Source organism: Nanorana parkeri, unplaced genomic scaffold (assembly GCF_000935625.1).
Source record: "Nanorana parkeri isolate BGI_ZX_2015 unplaced genomic scaffold, ASM93562v1 scaffold416, whole genome shotgun sequence".
NCBI lineage: Eukaryota > Metazoa > Chordata > Amphibia > Anura > Dicroglossidae > Nanorana > Nanorana parkeri.
In genome coordinates this window covers 699,341-715,328 of record NW_017306684.1, presented here as the reverse complement: position 1 = coordinate 715,328, position 15,988 = coordinate 699,341, and the positions used below count along the sequence as shown (strand labels likewise).

Genomic DNA, 15,988 nt, shown 5'->3' with positions numbered 1-15,988 from the left:
TTCCTGGAGATAAAATGTATTGGAGACGGCAACCCGCAGATGCTGCAGTGCTGTCCGTCCGTTTTTTTACTACGGGCGGACGGCAAGAGGTTAAAGTTTATATAAACTGAAGATCAAAACTGTAATAAATTGAAGCTTGGTATCCCTTATATGTGGCAGCTGTGTCCATGGCTTTTTTCCAAATACTTTAAACTGGTTTTCATGCTAGTGAAACACTTCCTGTCCTAGGGTGACAAAGCTAACTTAACATGCCATAACTATAGAGAAGGAGAGTTGTCACCCTAGGATAGGATTAGTGTTCTGTAGTCCAAATAAATAGCTGGGGAAAAAAACTAATAACAATTTAACACAGGAAGAGAGCACAAGAAGTAAGCAATTTATTAGATTTATGGCAGGATCAACCACACTTTATTTTTTGTACTTACTGAACAGATAAGACAAAAAACTTTGAACGGTAGGAGACCAAACAGGACCAAACAACAGATTTATTGTTAGGGTTTGCATATACTTTACATTCATATTTTATCTGAAACTTGCTGAAAATGGTATCTGCTAATTTTTTTACTACCCTGTATATTTGCTTACTTGTTGTTTGCTTTCAAGGAATCTATTTCCAAAATTAATTCTTATGAGAAATCCCCTTTTTTTCTGAGAAGAAAGAAAGAAGGAAAGAAAGAAGGAAAGAAGGAAAGAAGGAAAGAAAGAAAGAAACAAAGAAAGAAAGAAAGAAAGAAAGAACGAAAGAAAGAAAGAAAGAAAGAAAGAAAGAACGAAAGAAAGAAAGAAAGAAAGAAAGAAAGAAAGAAAGAAAGAACGAACGAAAGAAAGAAAGAAAGAAAGAAAGAAAGAATTATAACAATAAATGAGAAAAATCATACAATACCTTAAAAATCTGAGCCAAGTCTCAGATAACAATAAAGTAACATTTTATAGCCAAATGCACCCGGCCTACAGACCTTGTTTGTACGAAGGTTTCAGCAAGGTTAATTATAGGTAAACAAAATAAATTCCACTGAAAGGGCCAGGAGACACAAAAAATATACTGAAAAATGTAATTGCTTTTAAAAAAAATATATGAGCAGAGTTAATGTAACAAAATAATATAAATACATGCAATTGCCGGGAGCAATAATTTTTAACCTTCAACGAACATTTCTCATGTTGTTGCCCCTTATGTAATGAAGCTGAATCACTAAAGATGTTGAAATTCTTTACTTTATATATTCTGTGAAGATTTGCTTTAATTATCCAATCATGTGAAAAGCTAATTCTTGTTTCTTTATTTCATCTGCACAAGTGCATTTAGGTTTAGTGGTCTTCAAATCTAAAAAAAACAACAAATATTGAGAAACAAATATCATTAGGACCAAGAAACATGTTTAGTAGCTCCAACAAGAATATAATTTAAAGGAAACCTGTAGTAAAAGATGTGAGTAAGTTGGCTTCTCCTTCTAAAACTGCTATCTGTATTTTATGCTGCTCCACTGTCTTTCATATTTTCTAGGTCATTTACTTAAAATTCTGAAGCTTCATGCTTGTTCTATATGTACGTATATAGAAAGGTGGAAGACACCTTTGTTTTCACTGGGAAATCGATGGACATGTGTCTTTTTATATATGTACGTAGGGGAATTTACCTATACTGGAGCAGACAAAATATGGAGCATCTACCCTGTTTCCCCCGAAAATAAGACCTAGTACTATTTTTGGGAATTGCTAAAATATAAGACCTACCCCAAAAATATGACCTAGTTGTGACCATTCCCAGGGCCGGTGGTGGCCTAAGGGGGAACTTGAAGAGCTGCGGAAGTGGCAGGAGAGAATCAGTGGTGCCAACGAAGCCAGCGCTAGAGGAAGCGAGGCGGCAGCGGAGGGAGCAGAGCCACATAAGCCGATGCCTCCTCTATAGCGCCGGCTCCTGTCACAGGCGGAGTGATACCAAATGCACTCCACCTGTGAGGAATCGATAGTGAAAGTATGCTTCACTTATTCTGGCCAGCGATTGGTTAGCAAATTGTTCTTAGAAAGATACGGCACCCCCTAGAAAAAGTACGGCACCCCTGATTGCCCTGATCACCATATTTTTGTACATGAATACATGTAGACTGTTGTACATGAATAAGTGTGGATTGAAGTGTTGTGCATAAAAATAAATAAATAAGGCCTATTACGAAAATAAGACCTAGTGTGTTTTTTTGAGCCCCCCAAAAAATAAGACAGTGTCTTATTTTCGGGGAAACACGATATGTATGGCAACCAATCAGCATTCACCATTCATTATCAAAGCTCAACTGAACAAACTGAAGAGAGAAGCTGATTAGTTGCCATAGGCAACTGCTCCAGATTTTTCTGCTCCAGTTTCGATAAATCCCCCATCGTCTTTAAATTCAACCCCAAAAAAAAACGAAAACCCAGAGTTAATCCAAAGAAAGGAAAAAAAACCCTTATAAAGTGATGTCTCATTTGTTCCAACATGAAAAAAAAATCCTGCCTGATTTCTAAAGGCATTTGGATAATTCCCTGGATCAACCCTGTACAATATTATTCCTTCAGAGTGTTAGTAGCCATTCGTATTTTGTACCCTTAGAAACACATTCAGCCTGTTTTTGAAACAGTTTATTGAGTTGACTAAAACCAACTCATGTGGTGGACCTTTTTTTTTTAATTTTTAGAGATCGTAAAATATCACTTACAAGGACACAGATCTTATAAAACACAATCCATATGCAAAGTTTAACTTATTTTTCTCCGCTTAAAAAGTGTGCCCCTCCACATATATTCATGTGAACTTAAACTGAACACCTTTCTAGTTAATTTACTATATGGACAATTGAAATGGGTAAGCTGTAAATCCTGTCAATATGTAAAGTCTTTATTAATAAATAAGAAACCCAGTTACATTGATATTCTAATAAAAACCTTGAGTGAAAGAATAAAACCAACAAAGAAACAAAAGCATAATTTTAGTCTCAAAGATCCCAGATAGAATAAAGTAGGTTGTACATTTTTCATTGCATTTGTTTAGTCATAAAGTTATAAATATTTGATTGTGTTAGAAAGAAATGAAATAATCTCTATAGTCCCAGTGAATCACGGAGATAGTCATGTTCAGGTCGAATACTATGTGATATGTATGATAAATGTACATGAACCTTTTTATATTGTTTTCTCAGCTTTATATTTATTTACAAATATTTTAGTCATGGGACCCGGAAGATTGTTAATATAAAAAAAATCTCTAAAGAGAACTCTTGCTTTCATGATGAATTGGCCACATGAGAGATAAAGAAGTATTTGCAACATTCAAAATGGCTCTTTGAATTGATATTGTTTTGCCTATATGAGATACAACGATATGACTGTAGCTAAGATCGGGCTGAATATATTTCAAATATAAGCATAAATTGTAATTTTGTCTTTTATATCAGATTTGATGATTTATGATTTTGTTCTTATATTCCCTAAAGTGACCCGTGCCATTCCACTTTGTACCTAAGCTAAAAGTACCTGTACATAGAGGCTGTTGGTTTTTTTCACTTTACTTTGATTTATTTTCTTTTACTCTCTTTATATTTCTCCCTTGGCTTGAAGTTTTTTTCAAACCTCAGCCAATGGAAAAAAAAAATCAACCAATCACAAAAGAAGGGATGATGTCCTTGTATGTAAACTACAAAGATACAAAGTATTTGAAAAAAATAAAACCAAAATATTAGAGTTTTGAAGGTAAAGTGGATTTTTACACAGCATGTTCACAGATTGATAGAGAACTGCAGCATGAGAGAAGAAAGTATACCAAGCCTACAACATCCTCTTTGCACAGGTACTGCTAGATGAATAAGAAAAAGGAATTGTTTAGGTTACTTTAATATCTGTATGTAGATTTGTCTAATCTGGATAGAACGAAACTTTTAAAGTGTATGTCCGGATAAGATTTTGTCCTCACTTCCTGTCTCATAGTTACACAGTTACATACTTAGTTAGGTTGAAAAAGACACATGTCCATCGATTTCCCAGTGAAAACAAAGTGAGGGAAAGCAACAGGGACACGGACAGCAATAAAAAGCTGCTGAGGGTTCCAGTCTGCCCATACTCTACTCTAAAACTTTTTTGTCTGTTTTGGAGATTTACCTTCACTTCCTGGCTAACACAGATTGTAACCCTTCTTCTATCCGAAAACAAACAAAACGTTTTGGATGCACCTACTGTTAATATAGATAGCCATTAAAGTATTGTTTCTATACTACAAATTTGAGTCTCAGATGCTTTTTAAAAATGGCAGAGGGACAGTAGCTATTCATTAAAATGGCGCCTGGAGTTAGGGGATCCTCAGGGTCCCAGGGGGCATGTCGGTAGGGACTTCAGTCAACTGGCATATAGGCTGAAACTGCTGGCTGTCAGTGACAGCAGGCATGAAGTACTAGGCTTCAGATCTTGCTACACAGTGCCACAAAGAAGTTCTTGTAACAGGTTACTGTAAACATAATGCTTCTGCATTGTATTTGCATTTGAAGTGATGTGACATCACATACACAGTTACATATTTAGTCAGGTTGAAAAAAGACACAAGTCCATTGAGTTCAACTTATAGAGAAAAAAATAAACGGTTAAACAAACTCCATAGTCAGTACCTTATGCCCACGAGTGATGTCACAGCACATTCTCTGAGTATGCACGCTCAAGCAGAGCTGTTGCTGCTCTCTCCAGTGGCTCCTTGCAGCAAGCGGTCACTGTGATAGCGATATATTAAATACTGCAGAGCTGCATGGGAGGTCAGAATTAGGTTTTATCTGACCAGATCCAGAACCCCCATCAAAAAATTTACTATACAGTATATACGCTGCCTTGCCAAAAATAAAAAAAATAGGTCACACACTCTAATATTTTTTTGGACCTCCTTTAGCTTTGTTTAAGGCACACATTCGTGATTGCATCACTTCAATAAGCGTATGCAATGTCACAACATTTATTTTCATCCAGAGTCAAATTCATTTTTCACCAATATATTTTATTCATGATGAGAGAGTGGCACCACTGCATAACATCTTCTCCAGCACATCTCTAAAGCATCTTAATGGGATTAAGTCTGGACTCTACTCTCCCTGAATGACTCTTTCACAATTTTAGCCCGATGAATCCTGGCATTGTCATTTTGGAATATGCCCAATGTGTCATCAGGGTATTATTATTATTATACGGGATTTATTACAATCACAATACAATTTATAACAAGATGGTAAGGAGGGCCCTGCCCGTGAGGGCTTGCAATCTAAAAGGGAGGGGCAAGTGATACATAAGTATGGGAGGCGAGGAGATGACGAGAGAGCTGGAAAGCAGGAGGTCTTTGGAAGAGCAGAGGGGACGATTAGGGTGATACTTTGAGACAAGTTTTGAAATATAGCCGGTAGGTAAAATGTATGTTTTACTTAAAGTGTATATAAACTGAAGATCAAAACTGTAATATATTGAAGCTTGGTATCCCTTATATGTGGCAGCGGTATCTGTTTTCTCTTTGTTTCAGACTTTTTTCCTTATTAATTTTAAAAATAATCCTTCCACTAACACACTTTCTGTCCTAGGGTGACAACACTAACTTACCATACTGTTTCTATAGACAAGGAGAGTTGTCCCCTAAGATAGGATTAGTGTTCTGTAGTCCAAACAAAGTTTGTTGGAAAGTGCCAGTAGACACAAATAACATATTTTTTGGGGGGGAAAATTTATAGATTTAAAAATTGCCAAAGCAAAAATAATTTAAAGCCAAGATTCAATTACAGGGAGCAATAACTTTCAACCCCTCAAATACCATTCCTCCTTTTGTTGCCCCTCATAGTAAGAGCCTGATTTATTAAGATAGTTAAGACTCTTTATATCTGCATGTAAATAGATCATTAAAGTCAATCTTCATTTAGTTTATTGAGTGAAAAACCTCAAAACCTTGAGTAAAACAGCCTCAATATATGTTACATGATTATTTATTTTGTGGTTTAGAGGTCCTAAAATGTAAAAAGGTTTTATAAACAGATATTTAGGGCCAACAAAACATATTTTCTTACTTCATTAGCTCCAACAGCAAGGCCATATAAAAGAAACCCGTAGTGAGGTTAGTATGTAAGTTGACCTCTTCTGGATTTCATGCTGCTTCACTGTCCATAATATTGGCCTGGATTGCATATGCAGATCTGTCTTCTATCAGACTCAATATCCTGCATGCTTGTTCTGGGTTCTATATTTACAGATTTACCTAGGTTGAAGACATATGAAAGACATTTGTACTTTGAGTTCAATCGAAAACCTTAAAACACAAAAGCTGCAGCTAACCCAAACCCTTTTCAACAAATCCAGCCTGTATTTAGAACAATTGAGAGAGCTGGCTAGAACCAACTCATTTGGCAGACTCTCACATTTTCATAGATCTTACAGTAAAACCTACAGAAACACAGCTCTTATAAAAACACAATCCACATGCAGAGTTGAATTTACTTACCACCATTTAGAAAGTGTGCAACCCACACTTGTATTTTGCAGTGACCTCAAATTGAATACTCAATACTATATGAAATGAAAAGAACGCATAACTTTAGTCTTGGCTGAATATAGGTCTGTTTGCCTATTCAAAAATCTATTATTGCTTGTGACGGACTCCCTGATACCCCGGCTGGATATCTCTGTCTTAAGCCTGTCCCCTGGGTGCTGGAACCAGAAGCCAGTGAATGTAGCATGGGCTTACCCCAAGAATCAGGCAACACTGACTTTGGAGTGGAAACATGAACTGGTTTATTAAAGAAAGCACACAGAGTTTATACCTCACATAATCAGATAAGAGTTCAGTGTGTTACATTGAAGAAATCCCCTCCCCCAGACAGCTGGGTGCCGCATTGCAATTCCGTAAGCACAGACACTCTTTGAACCTAATGAATGTCCTGAATTAGATAAGAGCTTGATCCCATCCCCCTAAACAATGGCCACTCCAGACAGCCTGCTGTCTTCACAAAATTACGTTTAGCAGAGATGGTATCCAAACAAGATGGAAGTCCAGATGGTTCAAATCAAGTCAAATAGGGAAAAACTCTCTCTCTAGATAAAATATTAAAAAGGAAAACACACGCAGCAAACAAAGTTCTCTGGGGTGATAAATCTCTGCAGCCCTAGGTCCGTAGTCAGTAAGAAGGAGGCTCCTCAGGCTACTCCAGCAGCCCCAGTGACGGTTCAGTCCGTCACATTGCTATCTTGATTTAAAATGTCATCCCAGTGAAAGTGCTTAAATACTGTTCACATAGGTACTACCATATTTTAGAAGCAACAATTCTTATTTTCAGATCCGCAGAGAGTTCTTTGCCATGAGGTGCCATGTTGAAGTTCCAGTGACCAGTATGAGAGAGTGAGAGAGATAACAGCAAATTTAACACACCTGCTCCCCATTCACACCTGAGACCTTTTAACGCTAACAAGTCACATGACACCGGCGAGGGAAAATGGCTAATTGGGCCCAATTTGGACATTTTCACTTAGGGGTGTACTCACTTTTGTTGCCAGCGGTTGAGACATTAATGGCTGTGTGTTGAGTTATTTTGAGGGGACAGCAAATCTACACTGATATACAAGCTGTCATTTCTTCTGTCATGACATCATATCATCCAATATTTACAAATAGAAGTGGAAACAGTCACAGGAATCCAATGATATGCTGAAATAAAATATATTAATTGTTTGAATTATATATACTGTATGTATCCGTGAAACGTGTTGAGACAACCCCATCAGATTGTCATCCTTTGTTTTACCTTTGCAATGTTTCCACAGGGAGTCCCACAGATCAGAGCTAAACCAAGATACAGAATTGCATTACTTTAACTGTATACCTGGTATTGTATTGTATTGCCTATGATAGATAGATAGATAGATAGATAGATAGATAGATAGATAGATAGATATTTATTTTTTTAAATAAGATGCTACAATCAATAAAAAAAACACCCGTGTGAACAAATATGTCACAAAAACTCAATTTAATGAATTATATCTCTACATATTCTCATTTGATACATTATATAATATTTCAATTTAATCTTATTTCATATACTGTACATGTATCTCACAACATGTTCCAAAATGTATCTTAGGTTTCATTGAAGCAGGTAATCTGATGGGGTTGTCTCAACACGTTTCACGGATATACATACAGTATATATAATTCAAACAATTCATATATCTTATTTCAGCATATCATTGGATTCCTGTGACTGTTTCCAGAAACTGCCTGTTAAAACATAGTGGGCAAGCGTAGGGATACAATTGAGAGGTCCCCCAGGTCAGGCAAATTATCACAGATGGTTCTTATGCTATAATGGCAAAATCTGTTACTGAAGGGATGGCAGTAATATATTATTTGTCAAAATGTAAGGAAGTAGAAAGGATATTACCTATTATTGATATTCTATGACAATTTACTCCCAAATAATCTGATAACCACATGAGAAAATACCACAGCACAGACCTCTGCAGTTAATGCTTGATTTTATAATCCTGAGGCAACAGGAGACAGACCCTCCAAGGACTTAATTAACTAAGAGAATCTCGTGTTTATTGATTGTTATTGTTGTCGGTTTAATATACACCCAGAGGAGACAAACGTTTCATGAAAAAAATTGTATAGCATTTACAACACAGGTTGTGGTGGGGTTTTTAAGAGAGGACTCAGATGGTTATCAAGTCGTATAAATGTATTGAAATCATTTAAAAGATTTAAGTATAATAAAAGTTAAAAAAAAACATTATTCGTATACATACATGATTCTTATATCCCTAAGCTTGTTCTCTATTCTCTCATTTCATTTATAATTCATACATGATTCATAATTCATATCATCCTGTACATAGTCAAAATGTATTCATTTTTATTTAAGCATTAATCCCCTATGCGTTTCGCTCGTAGGCTTCCCCAAGGGGGGGTTTATGTTGTATCTTTTCGGCACAAATCTAATTATAAACACATGATACCTTGTTCGTCAAAGTATTCATCCATTATACATTTCATAATTGATCAATATTTTTTTACAATTTTAGATGTTTACATTCTGGTATTTAACTATGCATATATCCTTCTCGGAAAAAAAATTATTCTGACTTGTTTGAATGTAAACATGGATTAACTGGAGATTTATTTTCTAATCAAATATTTTGCTTTTTTGTAAGTACCAGTGTCTCAATAGAAAATAATACCTAAGAGGCAAAGTATGTAAAGACATTAAGGGGTTGATTTACTAACCTTAGAGACACGCCACGCACAAGTATACACCTCTGTAGTGTGTTCCCTCCCAGCATGATCTATTGGTGGAATCTACTTTTTCGCACCTAGTGCGTGCGTGTGTTTAGGTTAGTAAATCACCCCCTAAATATCAATAAACATATATAAAAAAATTCCAGACCAACTGGGGGAAAAAAACACGTATGGGCATATATTTAATTTGTATTTACCAAACTTTCACTGGTGATGAAACAGTCACTGTCAAACACAGGCACCAGGACAATGCACCTGCAGTGAATGTTTTGTCTTTGTCAGATTGATTGCTTTAGAAATATGTTGCTTAAAATGTATGTAAATCACTCTTAGATGTGGTGGCCGCATTAGTTTCATTTTTCATGTATTTTTCCCTTTATTTTGACCTGGTGATCCTTTTAGTAAGACACATGTTATCCTAGGGTAACAAGTGTCATTAACCATACTGTTATCTATGAAGTATCAACACTGTTGTCCTTGGATATGAAAGGGTTGATACACTTAAGGCAAATAGGCTGTTCACTTTGCAAGGGAATTTGCACTTTGCATGGGAAGCTTCCCCGTCGCTTTTTGAATGAGGTGATGTTATATAGAGATTATGCTCTTGTTTTGGATATGTCCCTAAAATTATAATTTAAAGGTTATAATACTCAAAGTGTATATATAAGCAGACTTTTTTCTTTCATTTTGGGTAGAGTATGAAAAAGTTAAAACTAGGCATGCACCGATACTTTTCAGATACCCGTACCGATACTTGTCACTTTCACGAGAACTACCGGGGTTGCAGAAGTTGCAGCTGGGACCTGTCTCTGACGCTCCACCACTGTCCTGAAATCATTAGTCTGTATTGTTTTAGAAAAACTGTCACATGACAATAAACAAAAATGTATCAGTACTCGTACTCGCAAAAAATGGTATTGGTGCATCCCTTATATATATTTATAAAAACAAAATCATATATTAAGACAGAGATGTACACAGCTACGTGTGCTCCTCACAAATGACAGCCACCTCCTAACTTTTGAATTTTTCTCCAGTCTAGTCTTGGAGCTCGGAAAGTATCTGTATTCTGCATCCCTAGTTAAAACCCCTGACCCCTGCTAGTTGATTTATTTAATTATATATTGCTGCCTGAGTCCCACTGAGCAGATTTCCACTTCCTGTCCCAGAGACACAGCCGGAATTTACAGTATAAGAATTTATCTCTACAAAGTGAGGAACATTACCCTCTAAAGCTGGCCATACACTACATACATACATATATTTCTGAATGAACGTTCTTACAAAAGATCTTTCTTTACCACCCGATAATGCCATCAGACACTTGATGAATGTCCACCAAAATGTAATCAATGAATAGAGTTTCTGGAAAGAAAACCACATGCTAGATTTTCATTCGAGAATAATTTCCCATGCTGCGCTTTTTTAATTTTGGTCTAAATCGATCATTCACTTGACTTGAAAGTTGAACAAATTTAAATACGAAAATTCTTTTGCAAATCTAAGCAGTGTATGGCGAGCTTAAGGCCCATTTCATACAAGCTACAAGTTGTATAACAGCAGTGTGAATATCAAATCTTCATCAAACTTTTCAAGCATTTTGACGCTTTTGGCAAGCTTTGAGCAGCTTTCTTGAAGCTCTGAAAGCCCCGTTCTGCTCCAGTTTGGGAATGTTAAACACAGATCTGAATAGGAGTGCTGACTGTCACTTTAAACAAGCTGGCTACAGGCTTCAGGAGGCTTTTAATCCTTACCTTGTGTTCTTGTGAGAAATTAAAACAATTTGTGATTTCCATCATTTTCTGTCTTGGTAACAATGGTTACCTGCATAAGTACATAAAGTAAATCTAACTAGCAGGAACTCAGACAGCATTAACAACCTGACAGATATTTGTCATAAAGACATTAACACTATATTTGTATATACAAACAATATATTTTCTAAATAAAATTATCTTCATAGCTAGTATATACTATGTGCTACACCTTATTTTGGAAACTTTTCAAAAGCGGCTAAAAAGTAGGGAGAAAGATGTTTAAAAAAAAAACGTTTAGGGGGTTATTCACAGAAGAGCCAAAGGATCCAGCCATAGCTTCGGCTAATCCTTCAGCTCATTTTGGCCACCTGAGCCCTTCGGTTCAGTCGAAGTGAAGGGCTGCTGTACGGGCTGCTGTACGGGCTATTCACCTTAACAACCCATCTTGTGAGTGCCCTCTGATTTCCCCCACGGCTCTCCCCCACCTGTACTGGCAGACAGAGGGTTGTACAGGGGACATGGAGGGGAGCATACTGTGGTGTCCAATGGGGAGGATCGGGTGACAGGTGGGGCAGCAGTACACAGCAGTAGTGATGGGCCTGTTCGGATCGAATTCGAACTTCAGAACATTGAAAAAGTTTGAATTCAAACTCAAACTCAATGCAAGTGTAAGGGGCTAGAACTTTGAAAAATCAAATGACCCCATTTTGAAGGCTTATATGCAATGTATTGGCCATACAAAGTGTATGGGGATACGGGTAATGCCCTGGGGGACAGGAATCAATGAAGAAGAAAATTGTTTAAAAGGTACCGTTTTTAAAGAAGCAGTGATTTTATCATCACTTAAAGACAAACAATAAAATTAAAAAATTCCTGTAAATATCATGCCTGTGGGGTCCCCTTAAACTACCTGTAAAGTCACACATCTGTAATGATATATAGAACCTGCTGCAAAAAAAATTACATTTGTAAAGAAAAAAATCACATTTAAAAAGAAAAAAAAAGTGTGCAGTTGCCCCTCCCAAACAATACCAAACCCTTTAGGTCTGGTAGGAATGCTAGGAGGGACCCCATGTAAAAAAAAAAAGTGTGTGGGGTTCCCCCTCAAAGTCATACCAGGCCCTTAAGGTCTGGTAGGAATTTTGAGGAGGGACCCCACCCACAAAAATGGGAGGAAAAAAAGTGGTGTACCCCTAAAATTCCATACCATTCCGAGCACAGGCCTGGCCGGGCCCGAGAGGGAGGGCGAGCGAGCCCCCCCTCCCCCATACCAGACCACATGCACTCGGCACTGGTTGACCCTGGAAAATTACCTTGTCCTCATGCTAATGGAGACAAGGGCCTCTTTTCCCCACAAGCCCTGTGGCATTGGTCGTGGGGGTGTGGGCAGGGGGCTTATTGATACAGCCCCCCCTTGTGAATGAGTGAAGGTTACATGTACTCCTATCCATTCACGAAAAGGTTAAATACAAGTTTTAAAAAAGAGGCCAGTGAAAATCTTTTAATTGAAAAAAAAAACCTAAAAGACAAGTTTTTGACAAGTCATTAATTGTGAAAAAAAAGAAACCCCAAAAAATGGATCCACCGACATAATCCTAAGGTCAATAACAATGTCCAACGTTGTCTATGACAATGACGACTCGACAAAATACAAAATAAAACAATAAAAAGCAAATAGAAAAAATTACATTTAAAAAAAAATTACGCCCATCGTTTGACAGATGTCGACAACATATAAGCAATTGGGCAGAGCTAGTGGTGACAGCTACCTCTGCCCAACTGTTTACGGTTGTACTACATCTGACAGGTGAGCCATGATTGGGCAAAGTAATCATGGTTTTGCCCAATCATGGCTCTTACAGAGTAATAGGCCCTGATTGGGCAAAGTCTTGCACCTGACCTGTGGTCAGGTAAAGGCTTTAGCCAATCAGGGCTCACAAGGCACTGTGCAGTGCACAGTGCCTTGTGGGGGGCTCAGCGGGTGAATAGCCCACCGAACGCCCTGACAGTTCGTGTGTTTGCAGAGCACATGAACTGCCGATGTTCGAGTCGAACTCACACTCGACTCGAACATCGAGCCCATCCCTACACTGCAGGAAAGATTGGGTCATTTGGCAAAGTGATTGGAGGATCTCATATTTACTGATCCTTTACTTTCTAAATGAACACAGTCAGCTCCTCTTCATACTGTATATGGGTGCTGTGGCCTCTAGCGGTCAGATCAATAACATCTCATAAGCACAATTCTAATATTACCAGTGGTATAGGATACACTGATTAAATGGTTATGTGTACTACAAAACCTTAGAGTGTAAAGACTGTATTAACTATAATGGAAAGTGAGGAAAGTAACTGCAGCGAGAATACATAATGTTGACGTTAAAAAGAGAGAGAAAATATTATAATTTTGTATCAGATATATATATATTCTTTAACACAAAGAGCATAGGGACTAAATGTGTTGTTTCATGTGGAAAAGTATTTTTTATTAACTTACAAACTTACATTCTTTAATCATTTTCTAAATACAACAAGAGGAATGTATAGTGGTTTGCATATATTTTCTTTGTTTAATTAGTTGTTGATTTTTAATTATGTAAATATGAAATCTTACACATCAAAATATTTTATTTGCCTATCTATCACTAATGTAGAAATCATCTGTGGATACACCCTCTTTGTTGTCCTGCTAGCAAAAGTGGTGCCTGTTAGTTTTTTTTTAATTTGAAGGAATCTTAGCAAATGCAAACATGGTACTCTGTATAAAAACTATTATTTGTAAACAAAAATTTTATTTAAAAAAAATATTTAAAGAAATCTCAACAAATGCAAAGTTGGTAGCGGTCTTTCTTGACATAAATTTCAACATCGTATCATGGAAGAACTCTGTATGAAACAGTTATTTGTAAACAAACATTGTATACAAAAATATCAAACATTTAAAGCCTCAAAGAGATCCATTAGGTACATAGGAATACAATATTTAGCTGTAAATATATTTTATAACTGAACTATCAGCTGTTTTTGAGATGTTTCCTTAAGAACACCACTTTGCATAAGGCTTCCTGTAAATCTTTGTTCCTCAGGCTGTATATGATAGGGTTGAATAATGGGGTCAGCACAGTGTTCAGAACTGATAAAGCTTTCTTTATATTTGAAGAATACCCTGTGGATGGCACTATATTAAGAGAAATGAGTGATCCATAATACGTACATACAACAGACAAATGAGCACTGCAGGTGGAGAAGGCTCTCTGTCTCCCAGCTTTGGTTGGAATTTGAAAGATGGCATTAAAGATGCAGATGTAAGTAACAACAACAAACAAAAACTGTAAGAGGCCAACTACACCAGCCACTAAGGACACTGCTATTTCCACCGCCAATGAATCTGAGCAGGAAATCCCTAACAGAGGAGAAAGATCACAGAAGAAATGGTCAATGGTGTTTGGACCACAAAACTGAACCTCAAGTAGAAGGTAAACGGTGATAATGGCTACCATGAAACCCATTGACCAAGACCAAATAGCAAGATAATAAGGAAGACGGAAAGCCATAATGGAGGAATAGTGCAGTGGGTGACAAATGGCCAAATACCGATCATAGGACATCACAGAGAGGAGACAACATTCTATGATTGCCGAAGCACCAAAAAAATACAGCTGGACAAAGCATCTTTGAACCGACATATAGGTGAAACCTTTTAGTAGAATCTGGAGTGTGTTAGGGACAACATTTGTGCTGATTAAAATGTCACATGCTGAAAGATGACTGAGGAAAAAATACATGGGGCTGCACAGAGAATGGCTAACCAATACCAAGACGATGATGAGAGAATTTCCGGTTATTGTTGCTGTATAAATCACGGTGAACAGCAGAAAGACCGGAATCTGAAATATGTAAAGATTTGAAAACCCGAGTAATTTAAATTCCATCACTTCTGTCTGGTTCTCCAACATTATCTTCATTTACTGTGATATGTGAACACACGCATGGTTAATCTACAAGATACATCAACATCTTCATTTATTGCCACATTTTTAGACATTTGAAGATCAATTTATAGACTGGGAGATTTATAAAGAAGGTCTGAATTGTATGTTCAGCCAAAAACGTTTCTGTTTTGGATAGAGTTGGGAAGCATATGGAACCCTATTGAATTGTTACTACTTTCTAGGACTCTGTTAGAGAGGTTTGCCATTACTTCCTGCCTTTTTCTGTCAGTTTTACCAGTTTCAGGTACTAATTCTCCAATAGAAACACAGCCAGAAATGAAAAAGATCCTATTTAGTAGTAGAAAGGTAAAAACCCTCTCAACGGTTTATTGTTTTTGTATTTTATATGTAACTGTTGCAGTTATTCCTTCACTTCATTTCTGGTGAAACCCTTGTCACAAATTCAGTAATTGAAGGTAAATCTCTTTAATGGAGCTCCATATATTAAAACTTTACAGGGGTTCTATGCCTTGCTTTCTCTATCCACAACTAAATAAATGTTTTGGCTGGAAGTACACTACATCTAATTCTTTTACTTTAACAGATCCTCAACTTTGATGGCTGTTGTACTGTAATCAATGAAAATAGTTGCTAATGGTTTAATAACTTGATTACTGCTTTGTAAAGCTACAGCCAACTTGGTTAAGATTTCTTTATAGGATTTCTTAAAGTAACACTAAACTCAGGAGTTAAAAGCTCACTCCCGGGATGTACTACAATTTCATGTTTAGTTTACTATTTTGTATTGAGATTGTAGTCCATCACGGGAGTGAGCTTGGAGCAGGTGGCTACTTTACAACACACACCTCACTGCTATGCCTGATGAAGGGACCCTGTGTGGTCCCGAAAGCGCTTGTGTATGTGACATAAGTTCTGAATAAATCCACGATTGATTATCCTTGAAGGAGTCTGGTGTGCTGATAACATTTCTATATTATCTGCAACTGGCGGCGCCATCCGTG

At 37.0% G+C, this 15,988-nt stretch overlaps 1 protein-coding gene across 1 annotated transcript; it reads right to left on the bottom strand.

The window, feature by feature from the left end:
• Window positions 1-14,048: 14,048 nt before the first annotated feature.
• Window positions 14,049-14,819, bottom strand: LOC108789718 (olfactory receptor 6P1-like). Its single transcript, XM_018559800.1, has one exon. It carries the CDS (start codon window positions 14,817-14,819, stop codon window positions 14,049-14,051), a length of 771 nt encoding a protein of 256 aa, XP_018415302.1.
• Between the last annotated feature and the right edge of the window lie 1,169 nt (window positions 14,820-15,988).

Coding starts and splice junctions, on each gene's coding strand:
- LOC108789718 (XM_018559800.1), bottom strand. CDS start 14,819: ATGTATTTTTTCCTCAGTCATCTTTCAGCATGTGACATTTTAATCAGC.